At 42.2% G+C, this 26,508-nt stretch overlaps 2 protein-coding genes, 1 long non-coding RNA gene and 1 pseudogene across 14 annotated transcripts; 1 reads left to right on the top strand and 3 right to left on the bottom strand.

Moving 5' to 3' along the window:
- Window positions 1–5,363: 5,363 nt before the first annotated feature.
- On the bottom strand, window positions 5,364–12,815 carry LOC148297232 (uncharacterized). The gene is made up of 2 exons (XR_015826065.1): window positions 12,490–12,815; window positions 5,364–6,042 (listed from the first exon to the last, which is right to left on the bottom strand). It is a non-coding gene; the product is annotated as an uncharacterized LOC148297232 (long non-coding RNA).
- On the bottom strand, window positions 5,484–10,716 carry LOC110763563 (uncharacterized). Of its 11 annotated transcripts, none has more exons than XM_088245015.1 (7): window positions 10,477–10,714; window positions 10,148–10,333; window positions 8,852–9,270; window positions 8,592–8,777; window positions 8,397–8,501; window positions 7,758–7,846; window positions 5,484–6,424 (listed from the first exon to the last, which is right to left on the bottom strand). In XM_088245015.1, exons 3-7 carry the CDS (start codon window positions 9,247–9,249, stop codon window positions 6,261–6,263), a joined length of 942 nt encoding a protein of 313 aa, XP_088101141.1. In that variant the 5' UTR covers window positions 9,250–9,270; window positions 10,148–10,333; window positions 10,477–10,714; the 3' UTR covers window positions 5,484–6,260. The 11 variants fall into 11 exon arrangements, 9 of the variants coding, with proteins under 9 accessions (XP_088101141.1, XP_088101142.1, XP_088101139.1 ...); XM_088245016.1 differs by having other exon boundaries at window positions 10,197–10,333; XM_088245028.1 differs by adding an exon at window positions 6,553–6,629 and having other exon boundaries at window positions 6,362–6,424; window positions 8,852–10,333; window positions 10,477–10,716.
- Window positions 11,482–12,490, bottom strand: LOC148297233 (serine racemase-like; annotated as a pseudogene). Its single transcript, XR_015826064.1, has 3 exons — window positions 11,972–12,490; window positions 11,800–11,885; window positions 11,482–11,713 (listed from the first exon to the last, which is right to left on the bottom strand). The product of XR_015826064.1 is annotated as a serine racemase-like (transcript).
- Window positions 12,816–16,588: 3,773 nt separating the features above from the next.
- On the top strand, window positions 16,589–17,566 carry LOC110763638 (uncharacterized). The gene has a single exon (XM_021966469.1). The coding sequence runs from the start codon at window positions 16,589–16,591 to the stop codon at window positions 17,564–17,566; it is 978 nt and encodes a 325-aa protein (XP_021822161.1).
- The last annotated feature ends 8,942 nt before the right edge of the window (window positions 17,567–26,508 follow it).

Below are 26,508 nucleotides of genomic sequence, written 5' to 3'. Positions count from 1 at the left end.
CCAATTTATGGATATTTCGAGGAATATATCGTTATCGTTCTAGGTATCGGGAAAAAATCAACAAAAATGACATATATAGGCATTGAAACACATAATTTTGGTGTAAAAGTTTCATAAATGTTATGTACATTATCAATAAATGTATTGAACAAATAAAACTCAAAATTTACTAATAATAAGATATACATATGATGAAATATAAGTGGTATATAATGCGCATTAATGAAAAGTTTGAAAATAAAATGTTGATTAGAATGAATAAACTATGCATAAATCCATAGTTTGTTTAAACATTGGATTACAATTTAGATAAGTATCTAACTACATAAATGAAGAGCTCCAATGAGGTTCAAACAATGAGGAACAACCATCTAGATTCATACAATAGTCATACCAAGTTATGTAACCCAAGCAGTTTGTAAGCCATGTTTGAACATGGTGCAGATAGGTCTTTCTTAAGCTCCCTACTGTCCTCCCATATATGGGATAGTTAGGATTAACCCAACTAGTAGGCAGGGGCGGCCCTGGCATGGTGCAAGTGGCACCACTGCACAGGGCCCTTGATTTTTGAGGACCCAAGATATTATTTTTACTTTATATAATATATATATATATATTAATATTATAACAACTATATATATATATATACTCCAACGTGTAATACATTAACACAAAAGTGTATTTAGTGGAGTTGGTTTCTAGTGCATATTCCTTGGTACAAGGCCTAGGTTCAAGTCTTAGTTATGTGAATATATTTATAATTTTATTCTCTTTTTATTATAAGAACAAAATTTTAAATAATGTTACCAAAGAAGCACGTGAAAAATACAAGGGGAAAGATCCAATTAAATTAACAATAGTATATATCACACCTATACGCTTTTTCCTTTAATTTTTTTATAAATTTTTTCGACTTATATTCGTAATTTTATTCTCTTTTTATTATAAGAACAAAATTTTAAATAGTTTTAAAAAAGAAGCCCGTGAAAAATACAAGGGGAAAGATCCGATTAGATTAACAACAGTATATATCACACCCATACACTTTTTCCTTAAAAAAAAAGTAACAATAATTTCTTCGACTTACAACAAAAAATATATATATATTCATGTCTTATTCTTTCTCGTGAACTTTTTTTTTTCTTACCGTACATACCAACAATTAAATTTATCAAATGAACGCAACATACTCAACGAACACAACCCTTGTGTTCGAGAGAAAAAATAGTGCGTTTGTTTGATAAAGTATTTTCCTTGGTCCAATTTCTCAAGGAACTGCGAAACTTTACTTAACGAACGCATTCCTTGTGTTTGCCTAAACAAATAGCTCGTTTGTGTGAAAAAGTAAGTTAGCGGGGTCCATTTTTAAGGGAAACGGAGAACTTTACTCAACAAACGCAACCTCTTGTGTTCGCGTAAACAAATAACCCGTTTGTTTGAAAAATTAAGTTAGTTATGACCATTTTTCCGGGGAACGAGCAACTTTACTTAACAAACGCAACCCTTGTGCTTGCGTGAACAAATATCCCGTTTGTTTGAAAAAGTAAGTTAGTTAGGCCTATATTTCCATGGAACGGGCAACTTTACTCAACAAACACAATCCCTGTGTTCGAGTGAACAAATAGCATATTTGCTTAAAAAGTAACTTAGTTGGGTCTATTTTTTCAGAGAACGGGCAATTTTACTCAACGAACGCAATCTTTGTATTTGCATGAACATATAGCTCGTTTTTTTGAAAAAGTAAGTTGGATTGGTCCATTTTTACGGGAACATGAAACTTTACTCAATGAACGCACTCGTTGCATTCGCTTGAACAAATAGTCCGTTTGTTTGAAAAAGTAAGTTTGTTGGGTCCATTTATCTGCGGAACATGCAACTTTACACAACGAACGCAACCCCTATGTTAGCATGAAAAAATATCCCGTTTATTTGAAAAAGTAAGTTAGTTTGGTCCATTTTTCGTGTAAACGGGTAACTTTACTGAACGAACGCACCCCTTACACTCACTTGAACAAATAGCTCGTTTGTTTGAAAAAGTAAGTTGGTTGGGTTCAATTTTCCAGGAACGAGCAACTTTACTCAATGAACGCTCCCCTTGCATTCGCTTGAACAAATCGCCCGTTTGTTTGAAAAAGTAAGTTAGTTGGGTCCATTTTTCCAGGGAACGGTCAACTTTACACAACGAACACAACCCCTGCGTTAGTGTGAAAAAATAACCCATTTGTTTGAAAAAGTAAGTTAGTTTGGTCCATTTTTCGGGTAAACGGGTAACTTTACTGAACGAATGCACCCCTTACACTCACTTGAACAAATAGCCCGTTTGTTTGAAAAAGTAAGTTGGTTGGGTCCATTTTTCCAGGAACAAGCAACTTTACTCAATGAACGCTCCCTTTGCATTTGCTTGAACAAATAGCCCGTTTGTTTGAAAAAGTAAGTTTGTTGGGTCCATATTTCCAGGGAACGGTCAACTTTACACAACAAACGCAACCCCTGCGTTAGTGTGAAAAAATAGCTCGTTTGTTTGAAAAAGTAAGTAAGTTTGGTCCATTTTTCGGGTAAACAGGTAACTTTACTGAACGAACGCACCCCTTGCGTTCGCTTGAACAAATAGCTCTTTTGTTTGAAAAAGTAAGTTGGTTTGGTCCATTTTTCCAGGAACGAGCAACTTTACTCAATGAATGCATCCGTTGCATTCGCTTGAACAAATAGCCCGTTTATTTGAAAACGTAAGTTTGTTGGGTCTAATTATCCGGGGAACGGACAACTTTACACAATGAACGCAACTCCTGTGTTAGTGTGAAAAGATAGCCTGTTTGGTTGAAAAAGTAAGTTAGTTTGGTCCGTTTTCGGGTAAACGGGTAACTTTACTGAACGAATGCACCCCTTACACTCACTTGAACAAATAACCCGTTTGTTTGAAAAAGTAAGTTGGTTGGGTCCATTTTTCCAGGAACGAGCAACTTTACTCAATGAACGCATCTCTTGCATTTTCTTGAACAAATAACCGTTTGTTTGAAAACGTAAGTTTGTTGGGCCCATTTATCTGGGGAACGGGCAACTTTACACAACGAACGCAACTCCTGCATTAATGTGAAAAAATAGCCCGTTTGTTTGAAAAAGTAAGTTAGTTTGGTCCATTTTTCGGGTAAACGGGCAACTTTACTGAATGAACGCACCCCTTACGTTCGCTTGACAAATAGCCCATTTGTTTGAAAAAGTAAGTTGGTTGGATCCATTTTTCCATGAACGAGCAACTTTACTCAATAAACGCACCCCTTGTGTTCGCTTAAACAAATAGCCCGTTTGTTTGAAAAAGTAAGTTGATTGATAATATTTTTCCGGGGAACGGCTGACAGTACCCGCCTCAAATTCCTCAGAACCCAGGACGAATCCGGTGAAAATTTTCGACATCTTACCGATGTCGGGCCCACGTACTAAGAATCAAGACTTTCTACCGAAATTTCGGCAGAGTCTCTCCTGAAAATTGGACTTTTCACCAAATTCTTTCCCGAACTTAAAATGACCTTTTTGCCCTTTAGTATTAATTAATATTTTTTTTAAAAAAAACCTTAATTAATTCAAATCATTTTATTATATTATTTATTTCAATTTATTTCCTCATTTAACTTTATTCTCTCTTACTTTAATTATTTTATTACTTTTTCAGACCGAGATGTTACAATCTACCCCCCTTATAAAATTTCGTCCTCGAAATTTCATACATGTCACTTGAAGGGGCATGGATACTGGGCCCACATTTACTACTCAGGTTCCCAAATAACCTTGTTAACACTTGATAAGATGGAAACTTAACTTCCCATGTTTCCCGAACTTCCACAAAATGTGACTTCGATCCGAGGGTCACCCCACTTCAAAACATTCAAAAAGCTAGCCTTTAAAACATTAATATCAACAAAATGCAACCCTGGGTGATGATACATTGGTATCTCTCTCGACATTTGTTCGCTGTCAAGGATAATGCAACTTCATCTCTTTCTAGAATCCATGCTGGATAAGTTGTTCCCATTAACAAGTAGCTCTAAGGATGAAAAATTTTCCCTTTTCTAAGACTATCATGCGTGAAGAAATAGCTCATTTGTTTGAAAAAGTAAGTTGGTTTGGTCCATTTTTTCAGGATCGAGCAACTTTACTCAACGAATGCCCCATTTGCGTTCGCTTAAACAAATAGCCCGTTTGTTTGAAAAAGTGAGTTGATTGGGAAGCTTTCTTTTTATTGCCCTTTGACGGGCCCTTCGGCCTCCCCTTCTTTTCTTTCTGTTATGACAAAAGCCTTTTCTTGCCGACTTTCTATTTTTCCGGGAATGGGAAACTTTACACAACGAACGCAAGCCATGTGTTAGCGTGAAAAAATAGGTCGTTAGTTGGAAAAAGTAAAATGATTGGGAATATTTTTCCAGGAACGACAACTTTACTAAACGAATGCACCGCCGCTTGCGTTCACTTGAACAATCAACCCGTTTGTTTGAAAAAGTAAATTGGTTGGGTTGATTTTTCTGGGGAACATATAACTTTACTCAACGAACGCAACCCCTACTGGGCCCATTTTTCGATTTGCGCACAGTCACTCTTGCATTGCATCATTGTAGTGCAATTCCATTTGTGTTATGCAAACGCTACCCGCCTGTGAGCAAACTCCACATAGCTTAAAAATGCAAAACTCCTTTTTTCTTATTTTCGTTAACGCACAGTCACTCTTGCATTGCATCACCATCATGCAATTGCATGTCTGCAATGCAAACGCTGCCTGACTATTGGCAAACTCTTCGGAGCGTACACACGAAGCCCGTTTGTTTGAACGGGCAACTTTACTCAACAAACGCAACCGCTGAATTCGCGTGAACAAATAGCCTGTTTGTTTGAAAAAATAAGTTAGTTGGGTCTATTTTTCCAGAGAACGGGCAACTTTACTCAATGAACGCAATCTTTGCGTTTGCGTGAACATATAGCCCTTTTGTATTCCTTTCATATTATTTTATTTTACATAATTCAATTATGTTTAACATATGAAATGACCAATTTGCCCTCATAATTAATGACAGATTGGATGAAATGTTAGGTAATTAAACGGCAGGGGAGATATTGGCGATAAAGAGCACATGTGTGCAATTCTCAGTTTATAATATGCATATGCATATACCTGTACGCAATTTTGTAGCATCTATGTGCAATTCTCATTTTACAATATGCAATTGCATATGTATGCAATTTCGTAACATCTGTTTGCAATTCTTAGTTTACAATATGCAATTGCATTCTGCACTTTTCCTGAATCCTTAGCCAGAGCAACCAATATATAGTAGTTATGGCAATCATAGCAACCAATATCAATCATGAACATCACATTTGAACCATACACTTACAGATTTAGCAATACAATCTTTGAAATGGTAATGGCAACCCAAGCATATTAAGCTTCAATTAGAAACAGAACTGTGCATCCAAAAGCTGGGTTTAGGGAGAGAGAGAGTATGAAAACATGAGTATACAATAACTTACATAACTCTATACCTTTTTCATGATGAGCTTTCACTTACAAAAACACTTCAATTTAGACATGTGAAAACTCTAAAATTGGGGTCTATTGAACTCCATTTCAGTGATGGATGTGTGCCATTGAACTCATATTGTTGTAACAATATATCAACTAGTTGGCTTGAACAAGGCCACCATCAAAGCATGCAATTACAGAGATGCTGAACCAAACAATACTCATGGTCTCACTGCTGCTGGATTGGTAGCCCACCCACATAAAACTCCCCAATTATTGGAAAGCCCACTAACACATCAATGGCTCCAAGTCCTTTGGAATGAGCACTGGGAGAAAGAAGTAAAGCTCTCAATGACTCAAGCTCTTGGCCATAAACCTTGCAGATATTTTCTTCTTTTCCAGTATGCCCATTATCAACTTCAAATCCACCACTTTGGTCACGTATGCCCAGAAGGTAGCCAAGGTCAAAATCAAGAATGCAATTCCCCAACGGAAGAGTAAAAACAGTGTGGACACAATCATAATCCTAGACCCTAACCACTTGAATAGTGCCAAATCAATGAAATTTCATGAACTACCAGAATCAAGGAAAATGACAACTTAACAATTCTTGATAAAGTCCTGTATCACCATAGCCTTGAGCAATTTTAGAGTTGGCGTAGAGGCTTCTTCAGTAGAAACAAAACGAAGCAAGTACAAGTCCTGGTGAAGCTCTGTCATCAACCCTCCAATGAAGCAACTCATGAGAAACTCACCACCACCATGCTACAATGTTGGTCTCAGACAATGTTATTATCCTCCCAGCTGCTTTGGATTGAGCTGCATCGTTGGCTCCCTCAGGCTCAGCAGCTAAAACTCGAATTGCAGGGTTGATGGCCTTGGCAGCCAAAGCCACACCTGATATCAAGCCACCTCCTACACACCCACCCACAAACACACATATATCAACGCCAGAAAACAAAGCTCAGAAGTCAACAACAAAAATGTGAAGGAACAATAGTGAACTAATTTTTAAAATGATGATTAAATGTAACTTAACCAACCACTTATGGGAACTATAATAGTGTCTAACTGTGGAACTTGGTGCTCCAGAAACTCCAATGATATGGTACCCTGTCCACTGCAAGAACATTTAAACATGCCATAAAGGCCCTAACTCCATTAGGTATGCTAATGAATGGTACTGTCCTCACATTACTTTAATAGGAACTATGATATTCACTACAAGAAAAACACCCTTTAGTGACGGCTAAAAAGTGTCAGGAAACGTAATACTTGACGGTGCAGAAACCGTCAAGAATACCACTGTCAGGAAAAGGGTACCCCATTTATTGACGCTTTTGAAGTGTCAAGTAATCCTTACGCTTGACGGCTTTGAGCCGTCAAGTAACTATTATGTTTGACGCCTTTTAACCGTCAAGTAATCGTTGTGCTTGACGCTTTGTAACCGTCAACTAATCGTTCCGCTTGACACCTTTTAACCGTCAACTAACAATTCATTGATGGCTCTAAGTATCAACATTGTAGTTATTTGACATCTAATAAGTGTCAATTAAAATCACTTGACATGTAAGAACCGTCACATGGAAGTTTACTTGACGGCTAAAATGCATCACGTATGTGACATTTGTTGTATGTGTCCTTTTTTTTTTTCCAAACAAGGGGGAGCCAACAATTTTTTTATAATCCCGCTAGACTAGGTGGGGATAAAGAGCCCTTTTTTTATTTTTATTTTTTATTTTTTTATTTTTATAAAATCCAGCTGGGACTAGGTTTGGCCTATGCAATATATTATTTTACAACTATGAAAACTAATCTCATTATTAAGAGCTTATCACTTAATCAAAACCAAATCTGGGAAACCAAAAGAGCTAACTTTATCACAATAAAAAATAATTCAAAGCACAGAATACTTCTAAAATAATTTGCATGTATTGAAACTAATCAACTGAAAATACATCATACTAGTGCATTTGTTCACTTAGTTTCAACAAACTATACAAGCCATGCATTGCCAAATATACACACTAAAATTCATAAATAAAATGAGTTTTTCCAGTAGAAACCTCTTGTGTTCTAGTAAAATATTCCCCATTTTACATCCAGAGAGTTCTTACTTCGATAGGACATGAAATGCACATTAAAAGAAAGATAGTAGGATCAAATAATCAAGTAGTACAACTACTAGAGTCTAACTGCACAAATAACTTTATAAGTGACAAAAATAGAATATAAGCACACACAAGACCTTCAAAACAGATGACCAGCAGCCTTACAACAAAACTGCCAAACAAGACCTGCCAAACAAAACTGCCAAACAAGACCTGCCAAACAAAACTGCATATGATACTTAATTTTGCAGTGGGCAAACAATTTCGCAGTTACATATGATACAAAACTGCCAAAGATGAAAAGTAACATAAATGTAATCAGTTAGAATTTTCGAACAATTTTCGAACAAGTATAAACTATGAACAAATTTACCATATTTCATGAAGATTCTAAGACCACAGCAGCCATACAAACAATCAATGGCTTTCACTTTCTTTCCAAAAAACAGAGAGCTTACTGGAAATCACATTTGTGATCCTATATATCATCTTCTCAAAAAGCCAAAATTGGAATTCCCATCACACATCATCTACCAAGTGAGAGCTAATATTAATTGAGTGAAATAGCCAATAAGATCTCACACAGCATATACCAAGTTAGCATACTCATTGTAATAAAATACAATAAATTGATTTAACAGAGCAAAGACTGAAATATATATATAAGATTCGAACCCCACTAGACAAATTATAGACCAGCATAATATCATTAGTTTAGTTGATTGTATCATAATGAAAAGTATGTTAAAATTTTAATATAATAGGAAATGGCTTACTTGTCTACAACTACTCTGACATCCTCATAAATATCATTCCTTAATGGGTCCAAATAATAAACAGTCATGGATGAGAAGTCAATGACAATTAAGATCCAGTGGAACCTATGGCAAATGAATATGTACATATTAGTCGAGTTCAGTAAATTTTACATAATCAAATCTAAATTAATAAGCTTTGAAGAGTAGTCTTACGCAGGATTATAAGGCATGATTATGAGTTGATTTTTTTTTGCCTTCACCAAACGATCTGCTATATTTCGTGATCTCTCATCCCGTTTTCGTTGATGATTTAAATTTCCAGCCAATGATACAATAGCAGGATTGATAAAGCCAAACATCTGAAGTAGACCTTCATCCTTCATACGATCATATAATTGTCTAAACAAAGTGAAATACGTCAAAGCAGTGCAATACAATATACCTCAAAAAAATGTCATGTAGCATTGGCTTACCTCATGTATAAAATGATACAACTCACTGTAAGTTCAAGCATTGAAGTAAGACATGTAAAAGAATCATGGTTGGCAGTACAAGGATCATAAGCAGCATTAACCATTTGTAAAGTTTCTTGGACCTCCTCGTATTTAGGTGACTGATCAAAATTTACTTCCCTACTTGTTGTTCCTCCAATATCAGCCACCTCCCCATGCCAACTCCATATCTTATAACTTCGATCAACACCTCTTATAAACATATGATCTCTTATCCCTTTAGGAGTCTCAAACATCAAATTTCCACATACTTGGCATGGACATTTCATGAGTTTGGGGTTACTAGCATGACTTACAGCAAACGCAATAAATTGCTCAACACCATCTTCATATTCTTTTGACATCCAAGTTTTATCCATTTCAAACTAAAAAAACCTTCCCTGCAATATAGGCCACTTCATTCTCTTCACCAATGGTTACACACATTACCAAGATAAGAATTAATCTTGCAATGCAATATATAAATAGAAATGTATAGAAATTTGTAAATCATACTTCCTTTTCATACAAAAAATAATAATAATAATACTTGGCTGCAATTACTGAACTAATACCAGAAAAGTATGATTAAAATTGGTAATCAATTTCTTCTAGATCTATAGGTTTTTTATAATAGAATCATCCTAATTAAATTAAAATAGTATATTACTATTCCCAATAAGCATATATATATTCCTTTCTAGAAGAAAAAAGCTACTGATCTCAATTTATAGTTATAACTTATATCAAAACAACCAGCCATACATTACCAGAAGACATAATATCACCAATTAACAAAAACTAAAACACAAAAGCATTAAAAAGTTCACGAAAAGACCTATAACCTATATTATATTAGCATAAGAACCTTTCCTAATCAATTTTATCATCCAACAAAGATGAATTTGCATGTTCTATTTTTTTTTTTTTACAGTGCCACAAGATAGTGATATCTTGAATTTTTTATTATAAATAAAATGATATTGATATGTTGATTAAATATAAAGAGATGTAGTAAATTCAGTGAGGGAAAATGTCGAGTAGGTGGTGGGCACTCCTTGCCGCCACTAACTAAAAAGAAGAGGAACTATCCTAATTTCCTAATAAGACAAAGAATACAATTCAAATCCATGGGAAAGATAAGAAGAAAGGAATCTAACTCCACTACTCAACTAAACTTGACTGGAGAGTGATAATTTATATTACTTAAAAATTATGCTAATTTTTTTTGAATTCGATTAGTTGTAGTTCAGATATGTAGAGATATTGAATGCCCACCTATAAAGCTTGAAAAAATTAGGAATATTGGCCAATAAAGAACACAAACCCAGTTCTTTGTCGGCAGCAAACTCTTCAATATTCTTGATTGTTTGTTAAAAATCTTCACTTTTCTCCCATTTCAACGTTCTCCCTGGTTCAACTCCCCGAAGCATCTTGAGATTGAGTGAGATTCATGTCAGGTACCTAAGGAATGGAAAGAAAGCACAAAACTTTCTGAGAGATGTACATAGAGAGAGAAAATACTCTGTAGAGAATGAAAGATGAACAGAGTGGGCAAAAATACATTCATATGAACTATAATAACTTTGGATAGATAAGAAATACACCTGAATTGTTGCCACCCCAACTAGCAGAGCATGAGCACACTAAGATTTGATACTCACATTCTCTTCGAACTTCTGTATCCAATTTAAGAAATGAAGAGTGGAAAACCCTAAGGACTCTGATATTTTTGGTTTTGGAATGAAGGGAAAAAGTGGTGACCAAGAGGAAGAGGAGTTGAATATAGGGCAAAACACTTAGATGAATTTGGAGTGAAATGCCCGCGAACTTAGCGCGCTCTTTTCCTGAGGATATTTTAGAAAAGTGTCAGCTGGTATAAAATGGTTTTAATTGAAATTCTTCGTAAAATGTCAGCGAAAAGTAATAAACAATTGACATTCTTTATAAAATGTTAAGGAAAAGTAATATAGAGTTGACGGTTTTTAAAAAGTGTCAGGGAAAGTGATATATAGTTGATGTTTTTTGTAAAACGTCAAGTAAACTCGCTAAGTAGTTGACGCTTTTAAAAAAGCGTCAAAGTTTCATAAAATAGTTGATGGTTTTGCAAAAATGTCAACTATTAAGTGTCAACTAAGGCCTATTTTCTTGTAGTGATTGTAAAACAGTATCTAATGCATTCACCTACAAGGAAGAAGTTTCGTTAATGCATCTGAATTGTTTAAGTATTATGAATTAGGCTAGGTAATACTAATCAAGGAGTAGCCAGGGTGATATTATATATCACCATAAAATTCAAGGCAGCATCTATGATTGTATTTTCAAGAAAATATGGTAACCATGACATGCATATTGATCAATAGTTTACAATTCATAATATGATTTTGGTTTGGTCATTCTTTAGGTAAACACACGCACACCCTCACTGTAAAGCAACCTTTTTATGTTGTCTTATTTTGTATCAACACAGTAGACTCTGAAGGTACATCCTAAGTTTCAATAATATTGATACAAAACAAGGTCATCTTTATGCAAAAGATTTCTACTCTTCCCTCATCAAGGGCCAAAATTCCAAACAAATGCAGTTAAAACAAATGAAAGTTGCATGTGTACCTTTTTATGCGCCTATCGTTTTAAGGATGTAGAAGAACTGCCCCAGTTTCTTGCAACACCTTGGCTGCAGTACTTTCTCTTGACTGCATTGTGGGCTCACTCCAGATAAGCTGACCACCATAACGAATGACATTCTCAACTTTGCATTTCGGAGCATTTTTTGGTATAACTATACATGCAGGGATTCCGCGTAGTTTTGCAGCCAAAGACAATGCTGCAGCATGGTTACCACTGAATTTGGAGGACAATATCAGGTGGTAATCCCACAAACTGATCAAAGGAAATACCCACGAAAGACAAATGAGCCGAAAGCAAACCTGCTGTGTGTTACAACCCCTTTAACAGCATGATCATCATCAAGTGAAAATACAGCATTGCAAGCCCTCTGAATTTGAAAGCACCACTGCATAGCCACATAATAATAAGTCTTATTGGCTGAGGAAAACTAAATGAATTCCAAACCAATCTAGGAAAAAAGTAAACACTCACCCCTTTTGAAAACATTCACATTTGAAAAACAGCTGCCTTCCTGCAAGAGCATTCAAAGATTCAGAGGACAAGACAGGAGTTTGGTGTATGAATGGCTTGATGCGTGCTTCTGCTTCCCTTATAGAGGAAATATCAGCAGCATATTTTACCTCCCTCATTTGACTCTCTGCTTCCATCTTTATACCACCAATAACAAAAACTTGATTTTTTTTTTAACTGGATAAGAAACAATCACACTGAACTTTTAGCAACACCTTCAACAATCTAAGAATTTAAAGAGATATTCAAAAGTTCTCATAAATCAATCAGAAAAGGTTTAAATTTTGAAGAACATGCAATGAGCTAAAATGAATCACACCCATTAATTCCTGAATGGAGCGCATGTGGTGATCTGCCAGATGTATCAACCCCAAAACCCAATTGCTTCCAAGCTTCTTGATCATGATTCTTCAAAGACAAAAACTGAGTAATCTTCTAAATTGAACCGATGGAAAAAGAAGACAACTAAGCAGGCAAACCTTGCGTGGATGGTGATTCCGGAATCGGCGATGTCCGATGACTGTTGCATCTCGGCGTCGGCAGAGGGGAGACGCCCAGATTCTGATTTGGGACATAGATGAGGATTGGATTTTCAAGAGAGAGAGATCAATCGCAGAGATAAGTAGCTTCAGTGCACGCGAGGGCTTCTGCGCGTTCGTTGAAGCTTTTTACTGAGTCACGTGTATGTCACGTGATATTTAATAACAAAGGGCTCAACAAGTCTTCAGGTCATTCAATCTCAACCCTTTATTTTTAAAATGCAATACTGGCCCTTGGATAACTGGCTGTACCGGTACAGCCGATGCACCACAGAATTTTCGTGATCATTTCTGTTTCATGCATCATGCAACTGATACTGACCTTTTTGGGGATTTCAAGATAAGTTCTTCTGTTCCTTGGGAGAAAAGAAAAAAAAGACAGAGGGATTATTTAGCCTAGACCATCTAGAATTCCGTCCATAATAAGTCAATGGCAATTGCATTTTTTATTGTGAAAAGCAATTTTCCGTACCCCTTGACAGTCTAGAGATTCCCAGCAACCATGAGGGAGCAAAGTGCCACCTTTGCAAACTGAACCCTGCTAGATTTCATGCTCAATTTCCCAAATTTTTTTTTAAAAAGGTTATTATTCTATGAGAAATGTTTTTTGGCTTGCAAGGACATAATTAGGAATTTATCAACGAGTGGATTAGCTAAATTTATTAGCTAAAAATTTAATGATCATTGTTTTTGTACTTATAATTTCTGTAGTCTTTGTACTTACAATTTCTGTAGTTTTTGTTTGTACCATATTTGACCCTCCACTCATACAATGACACGTGAATCATAGAAAGTCACCCACGCACCCAAGGCCTCGAACAATCGGCATCGGCTACCGATGGCATTGTCTCGAAGCTGCGAACAGCCAGTACAGGCCCAGCTCGTCTACAATTGGTATCCCTTACCGATTATACAGAATCAACCTCGAAGTACCCGCCCAAAATATCTAAAGACTCGTGTCGACCTCGTAAGGCCCTCCCACGAGTCCCACATCGAAAATGAGTACTAAGAGCATACAAAATCCCCTCTATAAATAGGCCTCTTCACTACAATACAGGGGTAAGTCTTTCCAGCTTGACCTTTATACTACTATATTGTCAACAGCGAGGGTTTTTTATAAAACAATCTTACTTGAGCATCGGAGGGTCTTAAGCTGGTTCCACACCGGTTCCATAGACCTCACGGGCTTCGCTTATCTTCTATTCAGGATCAGCATCTGAGAGATGATCGGTGCATATTTACATATCATTTTGTACCCTTCTAATTTATGATTTGGTTATGTTTTTGAGTTAAACTTGTGCTTTTAATAAGTTTTGTGTTTGTTTCAGTGTTATAAGCTTGAGACTCACTAATTGCATTTTGGAGACAAGTTAGCTCAAAACGGTGTCTGCAGATCAGTCAACTTCACGGATTTGACTGTACTTGCTCAAGAAGAACCAGATGATGAGCCATACATCATTGGAAAGATACGGAAGTCTAGTTTCTGTATAATTTTACGGTTCATGATTCCGAGTCTTCTAGAGAAAGTTATACATGTTTTGGCAACTTAAGGTCAAATTCGGCAGCATCTGCGTTATTGGGCCAAAAATCACATTTGAAGGCCTTCCCGATTTTTCCTTGAGTTGGGCTGCATATCCTTGGAAAGATAATTCAAAGAGCTTCAAGATCCATATTTTTCCAGATTTTTCAGATTGAAGCCACAAGCCCAAAACGAGCCCACAAGCTGGCTGCAATGCATTGTCATGCATGACATATGCATGATGAAGTGTTGTTGATTGTGGGAAAGTTTGGTGAAGCATATTCAATACCTATTTTTGAGTGGAATTTTGCAGCAGCCAAATGAATTAATTGAAGTTGAAGTGGATGATGCAACACTAAGCTTAATGACAAGAAGAATTGTTTTCAAATGCAATAGTGTGTTAGGTGAATTAAGTGTTGTAAGTTGGTGAAGTGAGTGTGGTTAGTGAACTCTATTGTATAATTCAGATTTTCACTTCCCCTAGGCCTATAAATAGGGAAGTTCTCTAAGCTTGTAATCACACCCTAAGGGGGGGGAGCTCTCAAGCACTTCTCTAGAGCTCCCTTCCCTTCTCTCCCTCAAATTCTCTTAGTTTCCCTTTGTAGTTCTCAATTGTTGTAATAAGATCATTCTACTAAATTTTCTTTCTTCTAAATTCTCCAAACACTTCTCTATTCTCTTTCAAATTCTCTAGTCTCCATGTCTCAAACACTTCACAAACACCCTTCTCTCCCTTCCCTAAATTCTCAAATTCTCCAAGTTCACAAACATTCTCCAAATTTCCCAAACACTTTCTTCTCCCTTCTCAAAGTTCTCAACCACTCTCTTCCAAATTCTCAAAGTTCTCAAACACATTCCCTTCCAAAATCCTCAAGCTTCCCAAAAACCTTCCTTTCTTTTCCAAATTCCCCATGCTCTCAAACACATTCTCTCTTCCAAAATCTTCAAGCTTCCCAAACACTTTCCTTTCTCTTCCAAATTCCCCATGCTCTCAAACACCTCTCTCTTTCTCTCCAAAAACTCTCAATGTTCTCAAATGTTGTACAAAACCTTTTTACTTCTTTTGTTTTCATTTCTGTTTTGTGTAGGAAAATTGAATTGAATCATTCAATCACCAATTCCTGTGGAATCGACCTCGCACTTACATATGCTAAACTACCAACGGCTCGTGCACTTGCGAGTATCACAAGTTGAGGATGCAGCTGAATCCATTTTGGTGCAGCTGAAATCTACACAACAAAAGACAGGAAGGATCTCCATCTATCACTCAATCGATCACCTTGATCGTCCACATCTCTTGTAAGTTGCACTCATCTCTATCTGTTCAGTTTTAGTGCCAACAGATTGGCGCCGTTTGTGGGAAACGCTTATCGATTAACTCATATCTCAAACAAGAAAACTCTGAGACCAAAAAATGAATCCATCTTCGGTCCTCCCTACCGATGGCCCTATTCTCGGCATCGGTGGCGAGAACAACCTCGTTCCTCTGCTCCACACACCGCGAACAGATCCCCCTGCTCCGCCAAACACTCTGGAGGCTCGCATGGAGACTCTACAGCAGGACATGGCCAGAATGCAGGAGCACAACAATATCCTCGCCTCTAAACTGGATGACACCCAGAGGCAATTGTACGATCAGCAAACACACTCCACCCAGCTGCAGAACGGCATGGAACAGACCATGCATCCTCGGCAGGAGAAGTCATATAAAAGCATACGAAAACCCAACGCTCAGGATAGGGAGAAGCGGCATGCCATAGACAAACCATCCGCTTCCCGAAGGTTGTTCATACCCTCCTCGAGGGAACAGCATCAAGAATACCAAGTCTACTCCGACTGCCGTGATAGGATCAACGATCAGCACGAGAAACGGCAGTCTTCGCCCATCAGAATTCAAGCCAAGCTCAATGATCAACATCTGAGGGTGCTCGGACCGAAATCTCCTGTACGCCGAAGGTACGGTGCGATCGGCCTGGAAGAAACGGACGAATCAGACTACGTTCCAACTTCACCAGGGACCACCATCTCTCACCGATCGGCGGGACCTTCAAAAGAACATCATAGCTATAGCCAACGATCGGATAGAGGAAACGATCGGCAGACCGGGGTTATGGAGGAAGCCCCAGCCGAACGGCGGGTCAAGGAACACGTGGCCACAACACTGGCCGGGGCAAGGAAAACCAAGCAAGGGACCCCTTTGGCGATGACCTTCCCTCTACCGACCCAACTATCCGTCTCCTCCTCCAGAAGATGAACCGTATCGAGGAAGAACAGAACCAGGCTCGGACGCCAACATGGGGAAAGGTACAACCAGGGCCATTCACCAGTCGCATCCGAACGTTCAGGCACGAGAAGGAGGTCTAAGCACTCCGGATATCGTTCTACTCCGGGGTGGAGGATCCCGTTACTCACATTCATACCTTCCAATTAGCTTTGGGCTGCAAAGGACTGACGGATGAAGGCCAATGTTTACTGTTCCCCTCCACCCTGACCGGCGCTGCTCTGAATTGGTTATACCGAATGGAACCAGGCACGGTCGACTCTTTCGATCAGTTGAAACAAACCTTCCTCAACCATTTTATGATCCAGACCGATTGCCTGTATTCTGCCGATGACCTCTATACCGTTCGGCAGCAAGACGATGAGCCATTGAGGGAATATGCGGCCAGGTTCAGCCACGAGTATTCCCGATGCCCGGAAACTGATGATAGAGCAGCCTTCGGTGCCTTCAAAAGCGGCCTTCGGTCGTCTCAATTTCGCTATCTGTTCCACAGCAGCAACTGGACCACCTATTCCGAATTGATGAAGCAAGCGGCTATCCACACCAAGGCCGAACATTTCAACTCCAAGGGGTCGGTTTCAGCCACATCAAGCAAGGAAACAACGACCGATCAGCCTTCGGCACGAGGCTATGACCGTTTCCCCGCGAATCGGACAACGGATCAGGCCCCTTACCGAACGGCACCACCTGTCTCTGCTTTTTCCAGGGCACGAAACAAACGAAAAGACCACTTCCGGGATCGGCAGGACAGCACCAAAAAGGGCAAGGACTCCGACGGGCGAGGCGACTTCGGAAATCCGAAGAAGAATCGACCAGAGGCAATTTTCACGTTGCTCAACACTACTTATGAGCACGTTCTCCTGACAGAAGGGGAAATGATACCGAAACCGAACAATCGCAAGCTCCCTCGATCGAACGAGAAGGATACAGGAGTCTTCTGCCGATACCACCAGTACAATGGCCACGACACAGAATCGTGCATCGCCCTTCGAAAAATTGTTGAGCGCCTCATCAACGAAGGAAAGCTGGATCAGTATTTGAGCACCAAACCAGCATCGGACAAACCACCAAATCGGCAGATCAATATGATTAGTGGGGGGACATCCATCGCCGAAACTAGCAACAGATCTGTCAAAGATTATGTCCGTGCCGTTCGGTACCCCCAGATCCTCAGCGTCAATGAAAGCCGCACCAACAAGGTCCAGCGAATCGGTTGAGAACCTATTACCTTTTCTGAGGAAGAAGAGCGTGGCATCATCTTCCCCCATTCTGACCCCATGATTATACGAGCCGACATTTCAGACTTCGACGTAGGCCGAATCCTCATCGACACAGGCAGTTCGGTCAACGTCCTCTTTGCCGATGCTTTCGAGGCCCTCGGCATAGACCCTCAGTACCTAAACAAGGATATCACCCCCCCTCTTAAGCTTCTCTGGTGACGTGGTTGAACCCATCGGCAGTGTTCAGCTCCCGTTCGCTGTCGGCACTATCCCCAGACGAACGCTCATCTACACCCATTTTCTAGTAGTCGATTGTCCAACAGCATACAACGCCATCATCGGCAGGACATCACTTATGAAGATGAAGGCCATGATGTCGCCACACATGCTCCTCCTCAAGTTCCCCACGCACGCTGGTGTTGGCCAAGTGTGAGGGGATCAGTTGAGTGCACGGACGTGTTACGTTGCAGCCACCAAGGAATCGGCACGAGCGACGCTTCGCGAAACATATTCCGTTTCTGCCAAAATGACTGTGCCGAACGGCAGGGGGCCAGAAAAACCGGATGATCCCCGAGATGAGGCCGTCATCCCACAAGCACAACCCATTGAGGATCTAGAATCGGTCACCCTCTCCGACGCGCAACCCGACCGACAAGTACGGATCGGCACCACCTTGAGTTCGGCACTACGGGCCGATTTCATTGCCTTCCTGCGCGCCAATACAGAGGTTTTCGCCTGGTCCTATGACGACATGCCTGGCATCACCCCCAAACGTCATCAGTCACAAGCTCAGCATTTGTTCCACTGCCAAATCCATCAGACAGAAACGGCGAGCCTATGATGCCGAACGATACGAAGCGATGAGAATCGAGGTTGAGAAATTGCGCACGATCGGCTTCATCCAGGAGGTCGCCTACCCAATCTGGCTAGCCAATTCGGTGCTGGTCAGAAAGTCGAGCAGCGCATGGCGAATGTGTCAGGACTATACCGATCTGAACAAGGCTTGCCCCAAAGACAGTTTTCCTTTGCCAAGGATCGATCAGATGGTAGACGCAACAGCAGGCCATGAACTTCTCAGCTTCATGGACGCATATTCGGGCTACAATCAGATATTCATGAGCCCTGCCGATCGCGAACATACGACATTCATCACCGACAAAGGACTTTACTGTTACAATGTCATGCCATTCGGCCAAAAGAACGCTGGAGCAACCTACCAGCGCTTGGTCAACAAGATCTTCTCTGAGCTCATTGGCACATCGATGGAGGTTTATGTGGATGACATGCTAGTCAAGAGCAAAACGGCCGATTCTCACCTCCACATCCTCTCTCTCATGTTCAGCGTCCTAAAGAAGTACAACATGCGGCTCAACCCAAGTAAGTGTGCCTTCGGCGTCTCCTCGGGCAAATTCCTTGGCTTCATGATCAGCCAACGAGGCATCGAAGCCAACCCTGAAAAAATCAAGGTCTTGCTCGATATGCAGATTCCGAAGACTCAGAAGGATATCCAGAGTCTCACGGGGCGCGTCGCCGCTCTGGCTCGGTTTATATCCAAGGCTACCGATCGGTGTGCCCCTTTCTTTAAAGCCCTCAAAGGAAACAAACGGCAGATTGTCTGGACTGCCGAATGCGACCGCGCTTTCCAAGACCTCAAGGCCTATATGAGCAGGGCACCCCTGTTATCCACTCCTCTTCCTGGCGAAGAGTTAATTCTCTACCTATCGGTATCGGCAACGGCATTAAGCTCCGTGCTCATTCGCAAGCCGAACGGCATAGAGCTTCCAATTTTCTATACCAGCCACGCCCTGCAGGATGCCGAGATTCGGTACCCTGTGCTGGAAAAGCTTGCTTATGCTCTTGTCCTCTCAGCACGCAAGCTTCGGCCGTATTTCCAGGCTCACAGTATTACCGTTCTCACCAATCAGCCTCTACACCAAATACTACAAAGACCAGAGACGTCAGGTCGGCTAGTGAAATGGGCCATCGAACTCGGCGAATTCGACATCCACTATCACCCTCGGCCTGCCGAGAAGGGTCAAGCCATCGCTGATTTCATCTCTGAAATGATGACATCTGAAAGATCCACCCCAGACGATGCCGACCCTAAACCGGCTTCGGCAACATCGGTCGCCCATCCAACTGAGGGAACATTTATTTCATCAATCCCTCTGTGGACTCTCTATGTCGACGGCTCATCCAACCGGCAAGGCAGCGGGGCCGGCTTAGTTCTTAAGGCCCCTGATCAAACGACCGTCGAGTATGCCATCCGATTCCAATTCCAAGCTTCCAACAACGAAGCCGAATATGAAGCTCTCTTGGCAGGCCTTCGGCTCGCCAAGAAAATGGGTGCTCGACAACTGAAGATATGTAGCGACTCACAACTTGTCGTTAATCAGGTATTGACTGAATTCGAGGCCAAGGATACTTCCATGGCAGCCTACTTGACGCATGCCCGCCGATTGCTAAGCCACTTTGATGCGTATCAGGTTCAACAGATCCCCAGATCTGAGAACAGCCACGCTGATGCCCTGTCACGCCTGGCTCGGCGCAGCACCACCGAAAGCGAGGTACATGCCGTTCGGCAGGATCCAAGCTGGATGGATGCAATCTATGCTTACCTCTCAAGCGGAACGCTACCAGACGACAAAACTGAGGCCAAAACTCTCTGCCGCCGATCGGCGCGTTACTTAATCTTAAATCAAGTTCTCTATCGGCGTGGCCATTCCTTGCCATTGCTTCGGTGTATAACCCCGCAGCAGGGGAACTACGTCTTACGAGAGATTCATGAAGGAGCCTGCGGGGACCATTCTGGGGCCCGATCTCTGGCCTTCAAGACGATTCAGCAAGGGTATTACTGGCCGACACTCCATACCGATGCCATCGCACTCGTCCAAACGTGCGATCAATGCCAGCGCTTCGGTTCAGTTCCAAAACTGCTTGCCGAACCACTCACTCCGATTGTTAGCCCATGGCCCTTCGCTCAATGGGGTTTAGACCTCATCGGCCCCATGCCCCAAGGGAAGGGACAACTCAAATTTGCCATTGTCGCTGTCGACTACTTTACAAAGTGGACCGAAGCCGAAGCCTTGGCCACAATCACCGCAGCCAAGGTTGAACATTTCGTATGGAAGAATATTATCTGTTGATTCGGCCTCCCGAATGCAATCATCACCGACAACGGCAAACAATTCGACTCCTCTCAGTTCCGGCACCTATGCCACCGATTCGGCATCAACTTGTTCTTCGCATCTCCAGCACATCCACAATCAAACGGCCAGGTAGAAGCCATCAACAAAATCATCAAGAAAACGCTGAAGAAGAAGCTCGGGGCAGCTAAAGGAGCCTGGCCCGATCTCCTTCCGGAAGCACTCTGGGCCATCAACACCTCCTACCGACGATCGACCGGCGAAACACCGTTTTCCCTTGCTTTCGATACCGAAGCTGTTGTCCCAGTCGAGATCAACGCACCCTCGTGTCGAACGGCATCTTACAAACCAGAGCAAAATGAAGCCCTGCTCACTCTCAACCTGGACCTCATTGATGAACACCGTTCCCAGGCTCAGCTTCGGAACGCTGCCTACAAACAGAGGACCTCTCGCTACTACGACTCGCGCGTCAGACGCCGATCGTTCAAAGTGGGAGATTGGGTTTTACGCAAAGTTTCTCTCGCCACCAAAGACTCGAACGACGGCACCCTTGGTCCATCCTGGGAAGGTCCTTATGAGGTCGTCACTGTCTGCCGACCAGGAACTTACAGACTGCGAGGTACCGATGGTCAGACCCTCGGCCATCCTTGGAATATAGAGCACCTCAAATATTACTACAAGTAACGTGACCTTCGGTCATCACCCTTTGTACAAGTGCTCACACCTTGGGTTGTCACCTTCGGTCGTCACCTTTGTAATCGGTTTATTTCAACACAATCCCCATTCTATACCTATGGCATTACCATACCGCAATATTATATCAACAATATTCTGCATACGGCATGCACACATACAGAATTACGGACATCAACAAATTAAACCAAAACAAAGTTAACATAGATATAAAAGGCCACAGAAGGGCCATCTGTCTTTACAACATGCCATTCGGCATGTTCAAAAATGTTATACAACTCCAAAAATGAGGTTTGAATTAACTAAATCTAAGTGGAGGGTGGATCGGCTTCGGTCGTTACAATATCGGCATCAGCTGACGCAGGCTCAGGACCAGTCGACGGCTCAGCAGTAGACACATTGGCAGCCCTCGGACCGGGATGACTTTATTCCTCCCCACTGCTTAAATCGATGTCATCGGTTTCCTCGGGCTCGGCATCCTCACCCTTGTACGCCTCCACCATCTCTTCGGTCAACCCATCCGGCAACGGCGGCGGATCCCGGAAGAAGTTCATATTCAGTTTCTTATCTGCGTTGTACCGCTTGAATCGGTACAGCAGGTCATCACACTGCTCCATGACCTCTTTGTCCAGCATCAGCGTGAACTCCTCCGTGGAACGGTATTCAGCAACGGCTTTCGCCTTCGCCTCTTCCAGCTCCCTGGCATGCGACCGTTCGGCCGCATCCATGGCCACCTCCACCGCTGCCTTGGCCTCGTGAGCAGCAACGACCTCCAGCTTGGTCGCCGCCAGCTTCGACGCAAGCTCAGCAATTTTTGCCACGTTTTCCTCGGCACGCCGATCTGCCTCCTGGACCATCTTCCCAGCATCGGCAATCTTCGAACGGCCCTCCTCGAATTTCTTCTGGTACCGTTCGGCAGCATTCACAGCCCGCTTGACGCAGAGCCACATTTCCATATCAGCCTGCAACAACGACGGACAGATTAGTACATGCCGAATCAAAAGATACTTGGCAATAAATCAACTCTACAAACTTACTGCAGCCTGAAGCCGGAAGGCGCGTCCGGTCTGCTCACGCAACGTCTTCATCGACAGTTGCTCGATCTCAGATAACTCCATTTGGGCACCATCGATCATGCTGTTGATGAATGGCACGGCCTTCCGAGGGCATACAACGTTCACTGGCCCCTCCCCCTCCACCTCATCATCCGGGATAAGCACGGAGGTCCCCTCGTTCGGCCCTCTTGGTTTCTTCGGCATCGGCGTCACATCAAGGGCACCCTCAATCTGCCTCTTGCCCGTCACCTGGAGGTGGACCTCCCGAACGGTCTCCACTTCGGCCAGCCTTTTCTCCCGACGGCGATCGGCAATCGTCGTCTCATCCGCCATCGCCCCTCCAGACGCCTCTGCTGCCCCTTTTTTCTTCGGCCTCGGGGACTCCCCCTTCTTCGGCTTCGGCTTCGGCGCCCCATGCCCCTCCAAACGGCGCCTAGTTGCCTCACTCATAGGCCTCCCACCTGCCACTGCATAAAAACGTAAGTTAGATATCCAACGGCATTGAGGGAAACGGAAAGACAATTGACCGCCGAACGGCATCACTTACTCTGTCTCTCCTCTTCCTCCTTTTCCTCCTTTGCCCTTCGGTCGTGTTCTGCCTTACCGATCAGGCCTACCTTGAAAAGATTCCGGAAGTAAAGCAGCTCTTTGAAAAACCGATCTTCTTCGGCAATCTTCGCTCGCACCCGCTCGATCGCCTCCACCTCTCTGATCGGTGCAGCAGGCCGTTTCAAGGACACTGAAACCAAATTGCAAACGGTCCAAAAAAAGAAAAAAAAAGAAAAGAAAAGGGCAGGTTCTACCCTACCGACTGTCTGAAAGGTCGTAGGAATCCTCCTCTCTACAATAACTCCCGGTGCCGATTCCCAATCACCGGAGACAATCACCCGGCGCTTACGCCACGTCTTCTGGGAGCTCGGCACCCCAACCACAAAATGACAACGCTGCCCTGCCGAAAGATAGTTGGACTGCACCTACCCCCCATGATCGGCACTCTTTGCCCTCGTCACACTATATAACTGGGCCCACTATTCATAGCTCGGCTCCCCCTCGCCAGCCAAGACGAACGCCGTGATCGTCCCGAGCAACGTAATCCAAAAGTTTGGATTATATTGCCCTGGTGCATAACCGATCGCAGCCAAAATCTTCTGCATCGAATGCCTCAACGGCAGCCGAAGGCCATGCTTAAACACGTCGGTGAAGAAGACCACCCCTTTGTCATTGTCACTAAGCGACTCTAAGGGCCCCAGAATCCGCATCCCTACCGATTCCGGAATATTGAACTCAGCCCGAATCTTCGCCAACTCAGCCTCAGTCAGCGTGTTCGGCTCCAAGTCATCTACTCCAAACACAGGTTCCATGGGCTTCGCCATCGGGATCCGTTGCCTACCCCTGACAACCCTCAGCACCCCTTCCCCTGGGGCAGCAACGGACACGCCACCCCCATCGGCCTCACGACCCGAAGTCGAAGGCTCACCATCTCCAGGCACTCTCGTCGACGTGCCCCCAGCCTCGGCACGCACCCTTGCCCCCTCCACTATCTCACAACTTGAAGAGCTCCCAGAATCGGTACTCTCACTCCCCTCGGACGAACTCCCCAAGGATGATTCGTCCTCATAGGCCCTTGGACTACGCCTACCCTTGGATTCGGTATCTGACATCTACACACACAAATGAAGGGAAACTAAGTGCTATGCTAGAATCAAAACTCCTATTCTGCCACCTAAACACCTATGTTCATGCTTGTTCATACTTGTTCATGCTTGTTCATACTTGTTCATGTTTTATTCCAACGAAAATTCATCGAATTCAACACTTTGATTCGTAAAAATTAAAAAACACGGCAACATACCTTGTTTTCATGGTGGTTCAAGATCACCGGAAATCGCCTCCGCCTAGTTCACACTCGCCGGGAATCGTCTGCTCAGCCTTCGCACGGTTGCCGGAAATCGCCTCTCACAAGCTCTCTTTGCTCTCAAAAATTCCAAGTATTTGAACTCTCATCTCCTTCTCACATTTATAAAGCCGATCTAGCATCGGGAAGCGAAGCGATGCATCGGGATACGAAACGACACGACTCTTCACAGCCATGCCGACACGTGTCACGCATGCACGGGGGAGCCCAAACGTTTTCAGTTGAAACGTTTCAAATCCTCAGAGACGCTTCAACTTCCCGAACGTTGCAGCTCTAGCCCCCTTCAAGCACAACTCCATTAGTGAACGGCAGGCGCACATTGATGAGTTTTCACTCACTTCTCGTGCCCGGCAGACGCACATTGATGAGTTTCCACTCACCTCTCGTGCCGAACGGCTGGTGTTCCTAACACAAAACTTCCACCACTTGGAACAATCGGTACATCATGCCGTCATACCACCATCGGCAACAATGAGATCATATGATACCACCATCGGCAACAATGAGATCATATGATACCACCATCGGCAACAATGAGATCATCGAGTCCGGGTCAGAATGCCGAAGACAGATTCAAGTCCCCAACCGAGAAGCTTCTCAATCGGTAACTTGGGGGACTACTGTTTGTACCATATTTGACCCTCCACTCATACAACGACACGTGGATCATAGAAAGTCACCCACACACCCAAGGCCTCGAACAATCGGCATCGGCTACCGATGGCATTGTCTCGAAGCTGCGAACAGCCAGTACAGGCCCAGCTCGTCTACAATCGGCATCCCTTACCGATTATACAGAATCAACCTCGAAGTACCCGCCCAAAATATCTAAAGACTCGTGTCGACCTCGTAAGGCCCTCCCACTAGTCCCACATCGAAAATGAGTACTAAGAGCATACAAAATCCCCTCTATAAATAGGCCCCTTCACTACAATACAGGGGTAAGACTTTCCAGCTTGACCTTTATACTACTATATTGTCAACAGCGAGGGTTTTTTATAAAACAATCTTACTTGAGCATCGGAGGGTCTTAGGCTGGTTCCACACCGGTTCCATAGACCTCACAGGCTTCACTTATCTTCTATTCAGGATCAGCATATGAAAGACAGGAAGGATCTCCATCTATCACTCAATCGATCACCTTGATCGTCCACATCTCTTGTAAGTTGCACTCATCTCTATCTGTTCAGTTTTAGTGCCAACAGTTTTTGTACTTACAATTTAAGTATACATTAAATCATGTAAACCATACTAGGTCATAGCTCAATTGACTAATTTTCAATAATTTTAAAAAGTTATTTGGATACAAGTGATATTGGGGGAGGGAAAATCGAACCTTAGACAAGGGTAAATGGTCTTAACTATTTGAGCTACGTAACCCCTTGCGATTTCGAAGAAGCTTTAACTTAAAACAAATACATATTAATTTGTAACCAAAATTATCAAAATTAATGAAAGTATGTTTAACAACAGAAAATGTACCTATTTTAATGTGTATTTTTATTGTTTCCATGCAACTAAAATCATAAAGAATTGAATTTTTTTTTAACTTTAATAGGTTAATAGATATTGGGTTATATTTGAAATAAGAAAAATATATAAATTTTAATACTTTTTTTTTAACCCAAAAACCTCACTGGGTTATACAATCCACTGTAGCCCTTGTGGTAGTTCCGCCCATGTTTGCTTGACTAACTTTCTAATATAATATCATAGCCGAGTTATTTTGAATTTGTCTTAGTTGAGTAGTTTTTGTTTTGCTACCATGTATTCTAATCATATACCCCTTTGACAAAATACAACTTAATTAATTGTCCAAATTCTGTGATGTAGATAGACAGTAGACCCTGATTAATCTAAAGGGCAAAGCATAGCGGATTGGTACCTTCTACCTAACGTTGTGATCTGCTTACAAGTTAAATAATTACAAAAGAAGGACAAACAATTAGATTTTTTTGTGTCAAACAACTAGAGATCGATATATAGAATATGCTAGTCAACTAAATGATTTCTTTCTACTGGTCTCACGTTTTTGCAGGACTTTTTTTACATTTTATTAAATTCAAAGCAATATGATGGTAGGGTTGGTGATGAAGGGGTCTAGTTCAGTGGAAAATTGTCTTGACTACT

The sequence above is a fragment of the Prunus avium genome, chromosome 1 (assembly GCF_965620075.1).
Source record: "Prunus avium chromosome 1, drPruAviu1.hap1.1, whole genome shotgun sequence".
In the NCBI taxonomy this organism is placed as follows: Eukaryota; Viridiplantae; Streptophyta; class Magnoliopsida; order Rosales; family Rosaceae; genus Prunus; species Prunus avium.
The sequence above is the reverse complement of the archived record's forward strand: the minus strand, read 5'-3'. Positions and strand labels throughout refer to the sequence as shown.